General features: G+C 35.0%; 2 protein-coding genes across 3 annotated transcripts; both read right to left on the minus strand.

Moving 5' to 3' along the window:
* Nucleotides 4653-8445, minus strand: LOC109710497. 2 transcript variants are annotated; one of them, XM_020233113.1, is made up of 2 exons: nt 8307-8445; nt 4653-6424 (listed from the first exon to the last, which is right to left on the minus strand). In XM_020233113.1, exon 2 carries the CDS (start codon nt 6399-6401, stop codon nt 4860-4862), a length of 1542 nt encoding a protein of 513 aa, XP_020088702.1. In that variant the 5' UTR covers nt 6402-6424; nt 8307-8445; the 3' UTR covers nt 4653-4859. The 2 variants fall into 2 exon arrangements, with proteins under 2 accessions (XP_020088702.1, XP_020088701.1); XM_020233112.1 differs by having other exon boundaries at nt 7878-8445.
* LOC109710015 lies at nt 16369-20245 on the minus strand. The gene is made up of 2 exons (XM_020232428.1): nt 20126-20245; nt 16369-18080 (listed from the first exon to the last, which is right to left on the minus strand). Exon 2 carries the CDS (start codon nt 18072-18074, stop codon nt 16509-16511), a length of 1566 nt encoding a protein of 521 aa, XP_020088017.1. The 5' UTR covers nt 18075-18080; nt 20126-20245; the 3' UTR covers nt 16369-16508.

The raw sequence follows: 20664 nt of genomic DNA on the forward strand, positions 1-20664 counted from the left end.
TACGAAAGTTTTAATACTGATAAAAAAATAACTTCCCGAATATCTTTGCACGTTACTAAAATTGTAATATTAGTTAGGAAAATACTTCACATGCGTTGATATTTGTGCACATGGCTGAAATTTTAATATTGATAAAAAGTACTTCATATGGGTATCTTTGCTGATGACTAAAATTATAATATGGATAAAAAAATTAAAATAGCTTACCGTGAGTGTTTTTGCACATGGTTAAAATTTTAATATTGATAAAAAATAACTTTACATGAATTTCTCTGCACATGGCTTCACGTGCATGGGTTATCCTCGAACCAGCTCCTCATCTTCACCTCTCCAATTCTCTCTGGCGAGAAAGTCTACTGTGTCGTATTTGTACCACATTATTAATAATAAGTCAATCATATCTCTCTTTTTTGAAAGAATGTACAATAAAAATATTTTTTTATAATTATGGTAGGACAGATAAATTAATCTGGTGCATTTTAGAATTTTTTTCTGCCCATCAGCGTCTCTTCTGCGCCCTCCCCGCTCTCTCAGCTCGGTTGGAAAACACACCACACCACACCACACCACACCATAGAGGCCTGATGACGACGAACTCCATCGTCTCGGTGATCCGTATGGTGCTATCAAGAAATGGGATCAGGACGTACTCAGTTGATCCATGTAGCTGGATCATGGTTACTTGTTCTCCAATAAAGCTTGTTATTTTCTTTGCAAGTTTTTATGCATACTCTACATATGTTCTACTGGAGATTTTATCCTGGGTTAATGGTATGGAAAAAAAAATAGTAAGGCAGAGAAGTATTGATTGAAAGTTACGTATATTCAAATTTATCTGGCTCACTCTCTCCGAGCGAAGAGAATATGACCAAACTTTGAAGGTCCGTAACTCCGTAATTTTCTAAATTATATTCAAAATTTCTCCTTAGTTTTGATATAAGTATTTTTTTATCAAAATTTAAATAAATTTAAATAGTTTAAAAAATTTTCTATCAAAATTTGAATAATTTTAGATTTTCTATACCGTTAAACCACAAACTCGCTACAGTAGTTCTTAAAAATTAACAGTTTTGAAATTAATTTTGAAATTATTTAGTCATAAAGTAAACTATGTCAAAAGAATATTTAAAATTTTATTTTTAAAAATTTCAAATATTTTAGATCAGTTTCAAATATTTTATTAGTTTTTTTTAGCTACTAGAATTATCCTATATTTTAAATCAGTTTCAAATTTATCTGGCCTTCATACTCATAAGTTGTTTTCGATAATAAAGCTTCCGACGACGATCCATACCGTTAAATATTATCTAGAGTATTTAAAATTTTTAGAAATCAAATTTTATAATTTAAAATTTTTATTCAAAATTTAAATCTAAATTTGACCTTACAATTCGAATTTAAAATTTGAATATATAATTCAAATTTAAGGTCAAAATCAAATTTTAATTTAAAACTATAAATTAAAATTTACGAAATTATTTCAAATTTCAATTTTAAATTTGGAATTATAATTTAACTAATGAATTTATATTATTTATGTTTGAATTCAAGTAATTATTAGTGGGGGAAAAAACCGTTTCTCAATTACTCCGAAATCAAAGTTCACTGGCCATCATGAAGGTGAGAGTCATTTTGAGGAATTCCAATTTTTTCGGAATAGGAATTGCCAATTCCTCCAGCTAAATACTAACAATGCGAATAACTTATTTCGATTCTTGTTCCAAGTCTTAAATATTTCAAACCAAACATGCCCTAAAGCGCTAATATATAATGCAATTTACCAAGTGCAAATAACGCCCCATAGGGAACTATTTTTATATTATAGAAATCAAAACAAACATACAAATATTTATATTGCAGCAAACTTAAAAATTTACATACCTTCAAACATGACAACACTAGTAGCACCGGTGTTCCAGTGATTACTTCAGCACACCGATGTAGTAGCAGCTGAAAATTAAAAATAGTAGCACACTCTCCAACTTACAAGCCTTTTATTTTATGAGTTTTTGCTTATATACTCCTGACTACTATTCAAGGTTTTTCAATTTTATCTTTTTATTTTTTAAATTTTAAAAATTTTGAGAACTATATTGAGTATTATTTTTTTATTTTGTAAGTAAAGTTTTAAGTGTCTGTCGGCACGGACCATATCCATCATGCCGTACTGTGCCAACAAGATATCGGCACGATACAGACCCCGTGCCGATGGTACAGCTCAAAACCCTTTATTTTTTAAATTAGTAAGTAATTTTTTCAATAAAATTCAAAAAATATGAAAAAAAGACATAATAAATAGTTCGAATGAAATTATCTAATTAGACAGTCAAGTTAGACATATGTTTCATGTACATTTTTTTTTTAGAGAAAAAATAGCACGTTATCCGTTTCATTCATTAAGTGATTTGAATATAGCATACAAGATGAAAATAGTCTAAGGTCTCCTGAAAAAGGCGAGAAAAAAACAGGCCAGGAGGATAAAAAAAGAGTAAGGAAAAAGAAAAAGAGAAAGGTGTTTCATATACATTAAACTCAAACGGTTTATGGTTGAGCCGTTAGCTTCACTTCCGTACAGAAGTTTTAATGCTAATGGAAAATAACTTCACATGATACCGTTGCATGAGGCTAAAAAATTAATATTGATAAAAACTGCTTCATATACTAAGTATCTTTGTACATGGCTAAAATTTTAATATAGATAAAAAATAGTTTCACATGAATTTTTTTTTTTTTTTTGAGAAATAGATAGCACGCTATTCATTTTGTTTATTTTATTTAGAAATAAACTTGCTGAAAATATGAATCAACTAGGATTCAAACTTGAGTCTCAAATACCAATTATCAAATCTTTTGCCACTTACTCTAGGAACAGTCGGTCACATGCTAAAATTTTAATTTTGATAAAAAATAGCTTCACGTAGGTATCTTGACACATGACTAAAATTTAAATATTAATAAAAGAACAACTTTATTATATGAATATCGATCTTTGCAAATGGCTCGACATGGGTTGTCCTCGAACCAGCTCCTCATCTTCACCTCTCCATCTCGTCAGCGCATGCACAATTAATTCCACTGTTCCTCTCTCTTTCTCTTACTATGCCCATCGCCGTCTCTTCCGCTCCCTCCCCGCTCTCTCAGCTCAATGGAAGGGGTTGGAAACCATACCACACCACACCATACCATGGAGACCTGATGGCGACGAACCCATCGTCGGTGATCCTTACGGTGCTATCAAGAAATGGGACCACGACTGATCAGTTGATCCATGTAGCTGGACTATGGTTACTTGCTCTCCAATAAAGTTGGTTGTGTTTTTTTGCAAGTTTTTATGCATACTAGAATTTCTTGTACCCTTAACTAGAATTTCTTATCTTTATTCATCCATGATGGATGTTGTTTTAGCCATGTCAAACGCGTGTTGCTTCTCCATTCAATTTACTTTACGACTTTTCTTATTTTGCTCAAAAAAACAAAAAGGTTTAGAAGAAAAAGAAGTGAAAGAAGTGGTTGTAACATTAATGGTGGACTGAGTTGAATTTTAAAGAGAAAAAAAATAATCATTAAAGAAAAATTGAGACATTTTTGCACAATTATAACAGTTGAAATTCTTGAAGGAGCATATTTGTGATGTCAAAATTGACATTTCATTTATCTGCTGTTAAAAACAGTTCTCTAATAGTAACAAATCAAAGAGACAAATATAAATATTACTGAACTTTTGTAGGAGTAACATAAAAAAGTTAAACTTTATAGGAATATATTTGCAGCTCGATATGTTTACTGAAAGCTGCATACAATTAAACCTAAATAATAATATTATATTAATATATTATATTTTATTATTGGTGTCTATATTACATTCATATTCTTATTTTTAAGAAGCTATCAAGCCATCGTATCCGAGGCGCCTAGACTTACCTATGAAAAAATTAAAGTGTTATTTTCTTTGGCCTACATCTAGTTTTCTTCTCATAAAGCAACAAACTGGAAAATTCTAGCCATATCTTTAGTGCCCATAAATGGCTTTCACTTTAGGCATGAATAATATATGAATAGTCGCATTATTATCGCGGTTCTTGTGATCGTTTTCTCCTTCCTCTTTCCTTCCTTTCTCTTATGTCGCTTTCTTAGCGAGATTTTAACGCAGGTTAGGTTTGGAAAATTCTAATGTTATCACGAGTATTAGGGGCCCAGATTCGGAAGATGTGACTAAATTAGTCTTAGTTTGAATGCCGTGGCAATGGATGCACAGTAGTCTTTGCTTCAACGAGAAACTAATCTTGTGGTTAGGGTTTAATATGCTTATTCTATTTTTCTCCTCCTTGGATCATCTCGATCTTTCACTTAGTTTGAACATCAAAATATAAAGCCATTTAATGTATTATTAAGCATAATCAACTTATGAGTTAACTTAAAAAATGTTTTATTTTACTATTATGTGATTTTCTCTTTACATTATTATGAAGACCTGCTGTTAATTAAATAGGGTATAAAAATTCAATAAGTAAAAATGCTGTAAGTTATAAATCACAAGAATTATATATATATATATATATATATATATANTATATATATATATATATATATATATATATATATATATATATATATATATATATATATATATCAGAATGGTAAAAATGCTACTGTGAATGGTAAAATATATCATTTATTTACAAACCAGAGAAAGCAGTGAGATTTTTACACATAACAAGAGTCGCTAGCTTTCATAGTCATGCAGCATATATATAATTAATATTTTTAACGGAACGATCGATGTAAGGTCCGATAGATGACTTTATTTAAGCATTCTAGTAGAATTAATACATAACACTTGCAGCTACCAGCCAGCATAGCTAGTTGGCAGGGCGCCATGACGGATTCCAGGCCACCTTCACTAGAACGTTACCATACTGCCCAGTAATATTCATCTGAGATGCTCCGTCGAAGAGCGGAGGGAACACTGCAACTCCATTCACAATCTGACGGCCGGCAGAGGTTGTGTGGCGATCGTACAGTTCCGCCCGAACACCGAGGGAGTGACTGGTCGGAACTGCCACCGTCTTTTTCGTCAATCCAATACGTTGCCCAGGCCTTACATTTATGTGCTCCTCTCTCTTCTTACGGAAGAGCAGAGTCTGCTGCCCAGAAGGATAATTGCTGTAAGAAGCAGCAATCTCGCCGTAAACTTGAGCAGGATCTTTCCCACCCGCGTTTACGAGCTCGACAGATATAGTCGCCTCCACCGCATCACTCAGCACCGCGTAGCAAGCTGTCGCCGAACCGTGCGCTCCTTTGACATCAGCATACAAAATCCTGTCGAAGACGTTGTTGGCGGTGTCGAAAACATTCCATATGATCGAACCGTTGCTTACTTCATCATCCTGACTCGGAGCAGCCTTATTCTGGAGGGAAAGATCCACAGCGAAGCTATCGAAAGCCGAGATAGCTCTGTTAGGGCCGGTCAGTAAAATGTTGCCTCCCGGAGAGATGGTTTCGGGACTGCCCTTTTGTCGATCGTACATGTTCTGAGAACCCAGTCCGTCCACAACCGCGATGGTGCCGTGGAGCTGGGCAGGGTCCCTGCCACCACCGATGTTGTCGATGCGCACCCAGAACACCTCCGCCATCGGTCGTCCCTGCCGCAACGTCGACGTATTGTTGTCGTTAGCTGCCGACAACATGCGCAGGGTCCCAGCTGGCTTTCGGTAGTTGAAGAATAGCAAGATTCCGAGTGCAGCAGCCGCATCCTCAGCTGTCCTTATTTGCATGGCATTGGGTTGCGGGAGCCGAAAGAAATGGGTGGGATCCGCGTCGGCGCGTAGTAATGCATCAGAAAGATTCCCCCAGCCGTGTACCAGTGCTATCATCCAAGCAGGGGGTGGGGCACCCGGGTAATAATGTTTAGCAAGATGGTCGGAGATACGACTAAATCTGATCGACTCGCAGATCATTTGAATCACAACAATCAATTGCTTGGCCCTCTCCTGGCGGTTGGTAGTGGAAGCGAGTTGGTTGACAGCAGTTCCGAGCTGCGGCTGGCCGAGGTTTATGCGATCCATCGCTTGCCCGGCGGCATTTTCCAAGTCATTGTAATCGCCGTTGAAGCCCAGGAAGTTGGGTCCCGGACCTCTTCCCAACTCTAACCACTGATCAGCATTCCACATTTTGTAGCCGTCCAAGTAAAGGTTACCTCGCCGAATCCTCAGCGTGATGCTCCGTGATTGAGTTTGCAGTTCCACATGGAATCTCTCGACTGGGTGAATCTGCTGAGGGGGAAGCACAGGGCGATTGTGTGAATAGCTAGATGCCAATTTGTTGCGCAAGGATTCAATGAATCCCTTGTAAGCCGCCCATTCCCCGCTAACTTTGTCGTCCACCTTAAACTTGAACTCCATTATCTTGTGTTTTCAAAGAAAACCTAGGCAAAAAGACATATTTGCTTCCATACTTTATTATTATCGAAATAAAAGATCTTGCGCTCCAAAGAGCAAAATAGACATTCCACTGTATAACCACGGACACAATGAAAAGTGTTAATTTTTTTTTTTCAATTATTCACCCATAAAAATGTACGGAGACCCCTCAACTATGGGTAATTTTGAAATCACCCCTTCACCTCAATCTTTCCTTTATTTTATTAGTTCTTTCTTAACTTTTAATTTTTTAGACTTGAGTAATTTTAATCAAATAACTTAGATATTTTACAAACTTATTGGTAATTATATCAAAATTAATAATTTTTAACTATTTTTAGCAACTAAAATTTAAAATAGTTAAACTAATAGTTGATAAATCTATTCGATTTAACAAAAAATTTAACTAATTTTACTATAATAATTCAAATAAAAAAATTATAAATTAGAAAGTTCTAATAAAAAATTGAAGTTGGCATCTATTTCAGAATAGTTATAGATTAGGGAGCCTTCAGACATGTTTACTGTAGGCTTCCAGATGAAGACTATTCCTTAGATTTAATGCACCATGTAATCTGTAGACCGCTCAATTTCATTCCTTTCTCTTCTATTTTGACTTTCAATCCCCTCACCACTTGTGATTATTTACACAAAAAAGTTTTAAATATTTAGCTATTAAATGAAAATTTAAATTTAAAATATTTATCATAAAATATTGTGTTTGGTGTACGACTTAAGAATACACCGGGTGTGAACATGTATAAATATACAATTTCTTCTCTCTCCTGGTCACATTCTACTGAGAAGGTTCACCAACTTAGAAAAAACCTTATGCTAGGTGCCTCTGATGTTTACACCCCGGCCATTTTTCAATCCTTCATTCTATATAAAATTTCAATCTAACGAATACACCTGGTGTGGGCACTAATTTTTACGGCTCATGCTGTTGGCTTAAATCAGCAGCATTCTATCAAGGAGGTTATGTTGAGTCGAGTTATATTCGAAATAACGTGAAGCTGGACGGGCCGAGTAATGTTCGAAGTGGCGTGAGGCTGATTGGACCGAGTCACAAGCGAAACCCGTGGGCACTGTATTTGAAAAATTTAGATAAATTAGTTGCGTATTTCTAATTGTTCGTGTTTTAGGGTTAATGATTAGCGCCAACGATCCGACACATGCAACCTTCTTTGAAAACAAATCCAATTTAATCTTTCTTTTTTATACCGGTTTACTCTCCGTTAGTATTCCGGTAAAGCTCTTACTTAAATACCCTTAATTACTTTTCAAAATTTTTAAATTTATTTTTCTATTTCCAAAATATCCTTGTAAACTAAGTGCTAATATATAATATAATTAACTAAGTTCTAATAACGCCCCATATGGAACTATTTTTATATTATAGAAATCAAAACAAACATACAAATATTTATATTGCAGCAAACTTGAAAATTTACATACCTTCAAACATGACAACACTAGTAGCGCGGGTGTTCCAGTGATTACTTCAACACACACCGATGTAGCAGCAGCCGAAAAATAGTAGCACACTCTCCAACTTACAGGCTTTTTATTTTATGAGTTTTTGCTTATATATTTCGTACTATTATTCAAGATTTTTTAATTTTATCTTTTTTTATTTCCAAAATATTTTTGCAAACTCTAAAATTTATTAGTAAATCCTAAAATTTTGAAGATATTTAAAAAAAATTGAAAAATTAATAAAAACGCTTTGATCCGATCCACCAGACATACATTAGATATTTTAAAATTTTCAAAAAGTATATATTGAGTATTATTCCTTTATTTTGCAAGAAGCTAATTGAACTTAAAACTAGAGCCAAACTACTTGGGAAGTGGGAGAACTAGAAAAGGCAGCGGAGGACTTACCAAAACTAGTGCTGTTGCATGTTTCTAACTCTTCCGGCCTTCTGCCTTGCCGTTCACATCCTCCCACTACTTATTTGTAGGCGGTGGGGCAGGGGAGACTGGAGTTGGTCAGGTGCTGACGTAAGTTGGATGAAGTCAAGGAAGCTTCGAGCTGCTTATACTGTAGTTGAAAAATGTGAATTAACTAGGATTCGAATTTGGATCTCGGATACCAACCATCAAGTCCTTTGCTACTTGCTCTAGGGACGGTCGGTGAGCTGCTTATACTATAGAAATTAAGAAAAGTGTGGTACAGGTCTAGCTAACAAAATCCTTCCGATGAAATTATCTAATTAGAAAGATTAGCATGCTATTCATTATCTTTATTTTATTTATAAATAAATTTAGTTGAAAATATGAATCAATTAGGATTCGAATTTGAGTCTCGGGTACCAACCACCAAGTCATTTTGTCATTTGCGCTATGCACGGCCGGTGTGTTTCATATGTATTAATATAAAATCTAATATATATTAGAAAAGAAATCAAATGCGTTTATGATTGGGCCGTCAACTTCACTTCCGTACAAATACTTTAATAATGCTAATGAAAAGTAACTTCACATGGATATCTTTAAACGGGCAAAAATTTTATGAACATCATTTCCAAACTAAAAATTTGAGGACAACGCGGATGGCCGCCGCGTTGCTGCGCGCGTCCATCCTCGCACTCCCCTATAAAGTAAAAGAAAAGCGTGGGCCTCAATTTTTAAAAAGAGAGAGAAAGAATTTGATGAAGAGGAAGGGAGGGCGAGAATGAGCGTGCGCCGCCCACGTGGCGCTCATCCACATCATCTCCAAACTTTTAGTGAGAGAAGGATATCCATACAATTTTTACCCATTGGTATGAGGCTAAAAATTTAATATTGATAAAAATTGCTTCACATAAGTATCTCCATAGGTGGCTAAAATTTTAATATAAATAAAAAATGGTCTCACATGAATATTTTTTGCCATGCTGAAATTTTTATCTTGATTAAAAAAATAGCTTCACATAGGTATCTTTGCACATGACTAAAATTTTAATATTGATAAAAAAAATAACTTTTTTATATGAATACCTTTGCACGTTACTCCACATGGATTGTCCTCGAACCAGCTCCTCATCTTCACCTCTCCCGCACCCGCTCCTTTCCCCTTCTCTCCCTCTAATTTTTTGTGGGCGCGCACAACCCGCTTTTTTCTTTTTTCTTTTTTTTTTTTGGTTTATGGTCCTAACTTTGAAGGGTATGATTAAGGACTCTCTCAAGGATCCTTATGGTGCTATCAAGAAATAGGATGTTGATCCATCAATAAAGTTGGTTGTTTTTTTTGCAAGTTTTTATGCATAATCTATATAGATGCGTTTGGTTTGGGTATAAATAAGAACTGTTTATTTCAGTAATAAATACAAGTTCAGGTATAAATACCAATTTTACGTTTGGGTGAAAATTGGGTTGTTACTAGGAATAAGATAGATAGTATTTGAATGATTAGATTGGAAAAAAAAAAAAATAAGAATTATAATTTTAAATTAAAATTATTTTATTTAATTAATTAAGGCCAATTTGCATAAAAAATTCACTAGTTTTGAGCTTTTGCAAAAGTGGATCACCTTTTTTGTTTTTGCAGTTACGGTCCGATTTTTCAGCAAACTGACCAAAATACCTTATACCTTTTTTTCTCTCCTCTTTTTTTTCTCTCGTTCTTTTTTTTCTTTCTCTTCCCAGAGAGCGACGGAGGCAGAGGCGGAGGCGGAGGCGGCCCGCTTCGGTTTTGTCCGGCGCATCCTTACCCTCGCCTGCGCACCCCCGCCTTCTTCGCCTCCGACGCCACCGAGACCGCGCTACGATTTTTTTTTTCCCCTCTCCGACCCTCCTGCACCGCCTCCGACGATGACGCCTATCTCACTCTTTCTCGCCCTTCTCGTCCTTTCTCTCTCTCTCCTCCTTCGCCTCCTCCGCCGCCTCCGACGACGACTCCTCTCCGCTGACATCGGCGCCGTGGAGGTCGCTGTGACACGGCAGCCTCGAAGCGAGGGGTCTTTAACGGTGTCGTCGCCGGCGCCGTGGTCGTTGGCGGAAAGGTGTGACAAAAAAAAATTATAGAAGAGGAAGAAGAAAAAATAAAAACAAAAAATTATATAAGAAGGAAGAAGATGATAAAATTACACTGTTAAAATAAGATTACACTATTTTAAAATAAATTTATACTATTTTAATGAAAATTGTACTATTTGATACAGAAATTACACTCTTTTGGAATGGATTTTACACTCTTAAGGCTAACGTTGTACTATTTAGAAAAATTTTGCACTATTTCTTTCCTTTTCTTTTTCTCTTTCTCTTTTTCTTCTTCTTCTTCCGCTGCTGCCTCCTGCCCGACCCGTGAAGGCGCGGTGAGGGCTATTGCCGAGTTCGAGGAGGCTCCTGACAACCAAAAGGGACATCCTCGAGCTCGGAGATAGCCCCCACCGCGCCTTCCCGGGCCGGACGGGAGGCAGCAGCGGAAGAAGAAGAATAAGAGAAAGAGAAAATGAAAAGAAAAAGAAAGTGCAAAATTCTCCTAAATAGTGCAACGTTAGTTTTAAGAGTGTAAAATTCATTTCAAAAGAGTGTAATTTTATATATCAAATAGTGCAATTTTCATTAAAACAGTGCAAATTTATTTTAAAACAGTGTAATCTTATTTTAACAGTGCAATTTCATCATCTTTTTTTTTCTTATATAATTTTTTGTCTTTATTTTTTTTTTTCTTTCTCTTCTTTTTTTTTTCTGTCATGCATCTCAGCCAATGGCCACGGCGCCGGCGACTACGCAGCTAAAGAGCCCCCGTTCCGAAGCTGCGGCGCCCAGCGACCTCCGCGGCGCCGATGTCCGCAGAGAGGCGTCGTCGTCGGAGGTGGCGAAGGAGGATGGAGAGGGAAAGGGCGAGAAGGGAGAGAGAGAATGAGATAGGCATGGTCGGAGGCGGTAAAGGAAGGTCGGAGAGAGGAAAAAAAGGCGGGGGGGATGAGCGGGCGAGGGTAAGGATGCGCCGGACAAAACCGAAGCGGGCCGCCTCCTCCTCCGCCTCTGCCTTCGCCGCTCTCTGCGAAGAGAAAGAAAAAAAGAACAAGAGAAAAAAAAAAGAGGAGAGAGAAAAAAGTATAAGGATATTTTGGTTAGCTTGCTGAAAAATCGGACTGAATCTGCAAAAGCGAAAAAAGTGGCCCACTTTTGCAAAAGCCCAAAACTAGTGGATTTTTTATGCAAATTGGTCAATAATAAATTATAAAGAATTATAAATAATTATAAATTATAAATTAATTAATAAAAATTAATTAGATAATAAATTATAATTAAAAATACTAATAATTAGAAATTATAAATTAATTAATAATAAATTAATAAATTAATAATTAATAATAAATAATTATAAATAATAAATTATTAATTAATAATAAAATAAATAATAAATTATTAATTAATAATAACTAATAAATTATTAATAATTATACATAATAAATTATTACTAATTATAAATTATCAATTAATTAATTAACTAATTAATAATAAAATTGTTAATTAATTAATTATTAATAATTATAAATAATTAATTATAAATGATTATAAATTACAAATTAACTAACTGATATTAAATTAATTAATTAAATAATTATTAATATTAATAAATTAAATAACTATTAATTATAATTAATTAATAGTAAATTAATTAATTAAGAATAAATTAACAATAAATTAATTATTTATAAATTAATAAATTAATTAACAAATTAATTAATTAATTAATTTATTATTTAAGCAATACATAACGATTTAAATATGTTAATTAAATTAATTAATTATTTAATATCATAATTAAAATTATTTTTAGACTTTAATTAACTTTGTTTTCACTTGAGAACAAACTTGTTCCAGAAAAAAAAAAAGTGGAACAGCAGTTCCAGCCTTATACCGGCTTATTTCAGAAACCTGAGAACTACTGTTCTCGGATACCAAACACACCGTTTGGAAACAAAGGGGGGAACAAGGACTTATTCCCCCTTGTTTCTGAACCAAACGCTATCTATATGTTCTACTGGAGATTTTATCCTCGGTTAATGGTATAGAATGGTAAGACAGAGAAGTATTTTTTTTAGAAAACAAAAGTAAGGCAGAGAAGTATGGAAATGTGAATTAATTATGATTCAAATTTGAGGTCTCGGATACCAACTACCAAGCTATTTGCCACTTGTGCTAAGGACGATTAGTAAGACAGAGAAGTATTGATTGAAAGTTACGTACATTCAAATTTATGTGGCTCACTCTCTTCTAGCGAAGAGAATATGACCAAGCTTGAAGGTCTATAACTCTGTAATTTTCTTACTTTTATTCAAAATTCTCCTTAGTTTTGATATAAGCATTTTTACAAAATTCGATAAATTTAAATAGTTTAAAAAATTTTTATCAAAAGTTGAATAATTTTATATTTTCTATACCGTTAAACCACAAACTCGCTATAGTAGTTATTAAAAATTAACAATTTTGAAATTATTTAGTCATAAAGTAAACTATATCAAAATAATATAAAGTTTTGTTTTTAAAAATTTTAAATATTTTAGATCAGTTTCAAATATTTTATTAGTTTCTTTTAGCTACTAGAATTATCCTATATTTTAGGGTCAAATGTTGGTGTATCCTTCATATATAACTAATATATATTTCTTTGAAATTTAAGTCAACTTGTATATATACGTAGCTCTCCACATTTCTAAAACCTTACAAAAATATCCTTTCTCTTTAATCAAAGTTGTTGAAGTTCCTTTAGCTTCCTCTCTTCTCTCTTCTCTCTTCTCTCTTTTTTGTTCTTTTTCTTTCTTTTTTTTCTTTTCTTCATCTAGAATTTTTTTTTTATTTCCAAGCAGGGTGATTATTTTATTTTATCTTTTCCATAGCTTTATGGTTTATAGAATTATTTTTTTAATAGAATAGAAGATAAAATTTCACAAAATATTCTCTTTTCAATGCATAATAATTTGAAATCGGATAGAAAAGAGTGATGTAGTCAATCAGTACTCGGATGGGAAGCTAAAGAAAATTGAACGAAAATTAATAAAAATTTAATTAAAAGAATACTTTTCTAAGGTATCAGAATTTGGATGAATATATAAGTTGGCTTAAATTTTGGAGTGATATAAAAGTTATATTTAAACTTTAGAAAAGTACACTAGCATTTAATTCTGTATTTGAGAAAGTTTCTTTTAGCATCTATAATTACCATTCGATTTTATCAGTCTCCTAAAAAGTTGCAATAATCGATCGGAAGCATGTGAGTATATATAGTATTTTTCTCCTATTGCAGATATATTATTAATTTATTTAAATTATTAGTTCCAATATTGACTCTATTCATATCAGATTGATAGGATTATTAGGGGCAATGCTAAGTACATGAAGCTATGTAAACGCCGTCCAAATTGTCTATGAGGTGTAGTTACCATTTCTTAGTTTTTAGGGAAAACTTCAAAAACCCCCCCCTGTGGTTTCATGCATTCTCACTTTACTATCCTGTGGTTTAAAACGTATCAATTTGCCCCCCTGTGGTTTCATTTTTATTTTTTCGGAAGCTTTTTCGTTAACATTTCGTTAAATTATATACAAAAAACTTCAGATAACCATCTATATTTATCGAATATTCACTTTAGTATCCTTTAATTTTAACTTTGTCACTGATTTAAAAAAAAAATAATAATAAAATTGATAACAAAAAGAGAAAAACGAAACCACATGGGGGCAAATTGATACGTTTTAAACCACAGGGTACTAAAGTGAGAAAGCACGAAACCACAGGGGGGGTTTTTGAAGTTTTCCCTAGTTTTTAAAACATAATCTCTATGCGCAAATGGATGGTATAATGTTCGCAGCCCATACATCACATTGGGGAATCAGGCGAAGAAGACAAATAAGCAACAGTGATTCTTTTCCTCTTAGTTTTTTTAAAGGGACAATTATTTATATATTTCTGAAAAGTTTCTGTTTTTTCGATTTATCCCTCTTAAAAGGCTAATATGGAAAATACCCTTACTACGGTCCAACCTATTTCTAATATACCCATAGTGTTAAAATATGTTAATTAATTCTGTTATTTCTGTAAAATTACTATTTTGTCCTTTCAAATATACCCTTTCACCATCATTGTCTTTTTTATTTGCTCTTAAAGTCGTGACACAAAAAGTATTTTGACTTTTAGTCTTTTCTAATATACCCCTCTACCGTCACCAACATTTCTTATTTGCCCTTAAACTAAGTGTAAAATTGGCATATTAATTTTTTTTAACTGTGCTAAATATTTAACTCACGTTTAACCTAAATTAACTTAACAGGAGATAACTGTAGGGATATTTTACAGTTGAGTAGACTTTTCTTCAAACGTATGAGGGGTATACAAAAGAATAGATGTAGACTTTTCTTCAAACGTAGCTCTCCACATTTCTAAATATTTAGCACAGTTAAAAGCAACCATATTTAACTTAACCCAAAAGAAAAGATGTAGACTTTTCTTCAACATTTAATCAGCCAGTCAGACTGCAGACCACGTGCAGCAATTTCTTAATCTGCCAATCCCAAAAATCTGACATTTGGCCACTCTTTTTCTCAGCAATTTTTAAAACATTTTTTTTTAATTTTATTTTCATTGGAAGCTATACAAGTTATTCAAACGACATGAAAATTTGAAACAAGATGAAAATTGTTTGTTCAGGGCTTTGCTGCAACTTAAGGGGTTCGCAAATTTCTTCCCGACACAGTACTGCAGCAGCATATAGGAAAGATGAAGAAACGTGAAATTAGCTACTCAAATCAAATTGCCCCGGACACCTAATGAACCAATAGAATATACACTTTCATGCAATCACAACCAACGGGAATCCGCGATTAAAACTCCTCTGTAAAGCAATCAACAAAGATTGATACATACCGACCGTCCTTAGTACAAGCGGCAAAGGGCTTGGCGTTCGAGGTCCCAAGTTCGAATTCCAGTTGATTGATATTTTCAACTAAGCTTATTTATAAAAAAATAAACGAAGTGAGTAAAATGCTATCTTTCTCTTAAAAAAATATGTGCCCACACATCTGGGTTGGAGAACCAATTCGCGCCAAGCTCACAAATTGATCAACCTCGATAGCTCTGCCAACTTGGTTCTTTTTTTTTTTTTTTTTCAGTTTCTTTCACTAATTCGAGGTGAACACAAGTAGACCTTATTCAGGCTCGAAATTAATTCGAGCCAGCTTGAATTCGGCTCGAATTCCATCATGTTCGGCTCGTTTGCTCCCCTACTTGCGATATGCATTAGAATTCTTCTTTTAATAGGAAAAAGATATGTTTTCTTTTTAAGCTATTACTTCCGTAGAATATTGAAAATTTGAGTACGCAGTACATATATATATAACTGGGGAAAATTGAAACCTCAACTAATGAAAACAAAACGAAGACCAAGTAATTGTGGATTAACCTAGATATAATTCTGCTCATTCTTCTTCTTCTTCTTTATCCGATAATCGCACTTCTTATTTTAGAATTGCTGAGGGGTTTAAATTCTACCTATTTCCAAATATATATCAAGAGGCCGATTGAAAGAAGCTATGGAGCGCGAGCCGTAACTAGACTCCAACTTGGAAAATCGAACGGGTCTCCAATAAAAATCGGATCCACCAAATTAACAAATCCATATACAAGGAGCTTCGCAACATCAGCCAGGCTGAAATTTTTACACACATAATTTTTGGACGGCAACATCAACCGAATTGAAGCCGATAATTCATGGCACATGAATAAGAAGTCAAGGGACTAAAATAGCAAATAAGGTTTGATGCGACTGAGTTTATTTATCATTATTAACCCATGCAATGCACGAGATATAACCTTTTTTTCTTTTTTTCTTTTTTCGAAAAATAGATAGCAAGCTACCTGCTTCATTCATTAAGTAAAATAAACGAAACGTACATGATGGAGAGAGACAGCTAGAGCCTCCTGAAAGAGCCGAAAAAATACAAGATCGATACAAGCTAAGATATAACCATATATTACATATGATAAAGTTCGCTTTTATTGTCATACATCCATACGCATATATAATATTTTTAACAGAATGATACGAGTTTCGGTCGCGATTACTTCACAACATAAGCATTCTAGTAGAATAATACTCACAGCTCGTTACCCCATGACTTATTCCAAGTAACCTCCACTCGAATTTCACCATACTTCCCAGCAATATTCTTCTCAGATGTTCCGTGGAAGAGCGGAGGGAAGTCTGCAGTTCCATTTGCAATCTCATCGTCGGGAGTGATTGTATCGTGATCGTACAATTCTGCCCTAACACTGAGGGAGTTTTTGGTTGGAACTGCTACTGTCTTCTTCGTCAGTACAATGCATTCCCCAGGGCTTACATTTATGTACTCCTCTTTCTTCTTACGAAAGAGCAGAGTCTTCTCCCCAGAAGGATAATCGCTATAAGAAGCAGAAATATCTCCATAAACATCAGCAGGGTTTTCCCCATCTCCATTTATGAGACGAACAGCAATAGTCGCCTCCACCGCATCACTTAACACCGTGTAGCAAACTCTTGCAGAACCGTTCTCTCCTTTAACATCAGCATATAAAATGCTGTCAAAGACATTGGCGGTGTCGAAAACATTCCATGCGATTTCCCCATTACTTACTTCATCATCCCAACTCACAGCATCCCTATCCAAGAGATGAAGTTTCACAGTGAAGCTATCATAAGCTGTGATAGCTCTACTGGGGCCAGTTAGTAAAATTTTGTTGCCCGGATAGATGGTTTCGTAACTATCCCGTTGTCGATCATAGATGAACTGACACCCCAGTCCATCCGCAACCGTGATTGTGCCGTAGAGCTCGCCGGGGTTCTCGCCGTCGATGTTGTCGATGCACACCCAGAACACCTCCACCATCCGCCGTCCTTGTGGCAAACACATATTGTTGTCCTCAGCCGCCAGCAACGTGCGTGGGGGCCTAGGCTTTCCAAAGTTGAAGAATAGCAAGATTCCGAGTGCAGCAGCCGCTTCCTCAGCTATCGTTATTTGCATGTCATTGGGTTGCGGAAGCCGAAAGTAATGAGTGGCATCTGCGTCGGCGCGTAGTAATGCTTCAGAAAGGGTCCCCCAGCCGTGTTCCAGCGCGGTCATCCAAGTAGGGGGCGGGGAACCGGGGTTATATTGGGTAGCCAGATGCTCGGAGATACGACTAAATCTGATTGATTCACATATCATTTGAATCACGACAATCAATTGCTTTGCCCTCTCCTGGCGATCTTCAGTCCAAGCAAGTTGGTTTACAGCAGTTATGAGCTGAGGCTGGCCGAGGTTTATGCGATCTATCGATTGTCTGGCAGCATTTTGTAAGTCATTGTAACTACCGCCGAAGCCCAGAAAGTTGGATTCGGGATGACCACTTCCAAACTGTAACCACTGATCAGAATTCTCCATTTGGTAGCCGTCCAAGTAAAGGTTATCTCGCCGAATCCGAAGCTTAATCTCATGTTGTTCGGTGTTTTGTATGGTTTGCAGTACCACCACACAGAACCTCCTGTTGGTATCATTAGGATCATCAATTTCATTAGGATCATGAAGCACAGGGCGACCGTGTGAAGACCTACTAGATGCCAATTCGTGGCGCAAGGATTCAATGAATTTCTTGTAAGCCACCCATTCATGACCTGTACTAACTTCCACCTTAAATGTGAACTCCATTATGTTCTGTTTTTGAGAAAACATAAGCAAAAAAAAAAAAAAAAAAAAAAAAAACCTTGTTAGAGAATACATGGGTTGAAAAAGGACCTAGCAATGAATGAATCACAATGATGGAATTGAGCTTCTATGTTTTTAAAAGTACAAGTTATTAGTGCTTGTAGATTTTTTATCATTGGACTAAAATATGTATAGTTAAGATGATGTGAGTGAGATAGTTTAAAAGATCTAAATTATGTTTAATGATATTGATCGTTGATTTGAAAGCTTCATCATTGAAAATAAATCAGTAGTAATAAAGTCCATTTATTACTGATAGCATTTCAGCTCAACTCTCTCTTTATATATTTATATAAGTTTGTACTGTAGCAAACTTGAAAATTTACATACCTTGGGGCTTACAAACAAAGAAAAGGTAGAGCGGCACATATATTCTAGTGATTACTTTAGCACGCCGAAATAGCAGCAGTTGAAAGGTAGTAGCACACTGTCTAAGGGCCTATTTGGCCTAACTTCTGAAAAAGTGATTTCTGAAAAAGTGATTTCGGTTTGGAAAAGTGATTTCTGTTAAAAGTTGTAGAGCGTTTGGTGAGTCTGATATAAAAGTGATTTTGCTGAAGTGATTTTAGAAAGTTGTTTGGCAAATTTTTTTGCTGAAGTGATTTTGTAATGCTGTTTCACAATAGTCATTTTAAAAACTAATTAATATTACATGCCAATATTTCAAGTTATCAATAACTATTTAAATATAAAAAATTGTAGAATGATAAATATTCATTTGGATAACAATTTATCTAAAATCATCAATGATGCAGCAATACGATCGCGAGTTTGGATAACAATTAACCACATTTTTCCATCCAATTCCTATTAAAATGAGTATTAGGTCGGTTCCCAGCATTGACCTCTTCAACACATATTTCGCAAAAAATTTTGAGCAATAATGTATCCCACGTAGCTTTAATTTTTTTTTTTCTTTCGGGGTAGATGGTTCTCCTTGTGATGGATTTATCTTTCAACTTTCTAATAAAAAAATTATGTATTAAAAAATACAAACAACACAAATGCTAAACAAATAATCGAAATATCGCATACAAACTACACAATACTACAAATTAAATAAAATTTTAAAATATTACACACTACAAACTAATCAAACAATCAAACACACATGCTAAGTTGAAGTGATTAATAAGCAACTTGAAGTGATTAATCAACCAGTTGGGCTCCAACGGACCACAAGTATCATGTACCATTAAGTGAGAAATGCGGAGAGAAGTGCCATAAAAATAAAATCTCATCAATGGCTGCAACTTTACTGTAAATGGGAGTTGAATTGATGGATAAGTGAGAAATTCAACTTTAATGTAAATGGCTGCAACTTTATTATATGCTATCCAACAATCCCAATAGGTGGAAGCCACCATGTTACATGGCAAAGAGCTGGGTCCATTGACCATAACAAACTCACAATTAATTAGTAACCTGAAGCATGAGCACATCTTATCTACTCTGAAAAAAAGACAAGAACTGCCACAAGAAGATAAAACTAAAGCTTTTAAGCCTCAAGAGAAGTGCTCGCAGAGCACAGTGGAGGAATTTTAGTGAAAAAGTTAATAGCACTTCCTCCCTCTCTGTCTTTGCCGGATCCGGCCCCGGTGCGGCTGGACCCACGCCACGCCGGCAACGACCCCGGATCCGACCTCGGATCCGGCAAAGACAGAGAGGGAGAGAGAGAAAGCTGTAAAAAAAAAAAAAAAATAAAGTATCTTCTTTGGAGGTTCGCCGGAGAGAAGGTTCGCCGGTAAGAAAAGATTCGCCGGAGAGAGGTGGCGCCGGAGAGGAAGAAGGGAGAGAGATGGAGGAGAGGAGAGGAAAGTGAAAGTGAAATTTTTAAAACTTCAAAAACCCCCCATGTAGTTTCGTGCATTTTCACTTTGCTACCCTGTGGTTTAAAATATATCAATTTANACGACCCCGGATCCGACCTCGGATCCGGCAAAGACAAAAAAAAAAAAAAAAAAAAAAAAAAAAAAAGAGAGAGAAGAGAGTACCTTCTTTGGAGGTTCGTCGGAGAGGAGGTTCGCCGGAAAGAAAATATTCGCCGGAGAGAGGTGGCGCCGGAGAGGAAGAAGGGAGAGAGATGGAGGAGAGGAGAGGAAAGTGAAAGTGAAATTTTTAAAACTTCAAAAACCCCCCATGTAGTTTCGTGCATTTTCACTTTGCTACCCTGTGGTTTAAAATATATCAATTTATCCTCCTGTGGTTTCATTTTTATCTTTTCGGAAGCTTTTTCGTTAATATTTTGTTAAATTATATACAAAAAACTTCAGATAACCATCTATATTTATCGAATAGTCACTTTAGTATTCTTTAATTTTAACTTTGTCACTGATTTAAAAAAATAATAATAATAAAATTGATAACAAAAAAATAAAAACGAAACCACAGGGGGGCAAATTGATATGTTTTAAACCACAGAGTAGCAAAGTGAAAATGCACGAAACCACAAGGGGGTTTTTTGAAGTTTTCCCTTTTTTTTTTAATGTTGGAGAGAAAAGGTTGGCTGTGGTAAATGAGAGAGAGAGAGAGA

This window comes from Ananas comosus, linkage group 5 (assembly GCF_001540865.1).
Source record: "Ananas comosus cultivar F153 linkage group 5, ASM154086v1, whole genome shotgun sequence".
NCBI lineage: Eukaryota > Viridiplantae > Streptophyta > Magnoliopsida > Poales > Bromeliaceae > Ananas > Ananas comosus.

Bases quoted from the DNA above. Each gene is read 5' to 3' on its own strand.
- LOC109710497 (XM_020233113.1), bottom strand. From the start codon at position 6,401: ATGGAGTTCAAGTTTAAGGTGGACGACAAAGTTAGCGGGGAATGGGCG.
- LOC109710015 (XM_020232428.1), bottom strand. From the start codon at position 18,074: ATGGAGTTCACATTTAAGGTGGAAGTTAGTACAGGTCATGAATGGGTG.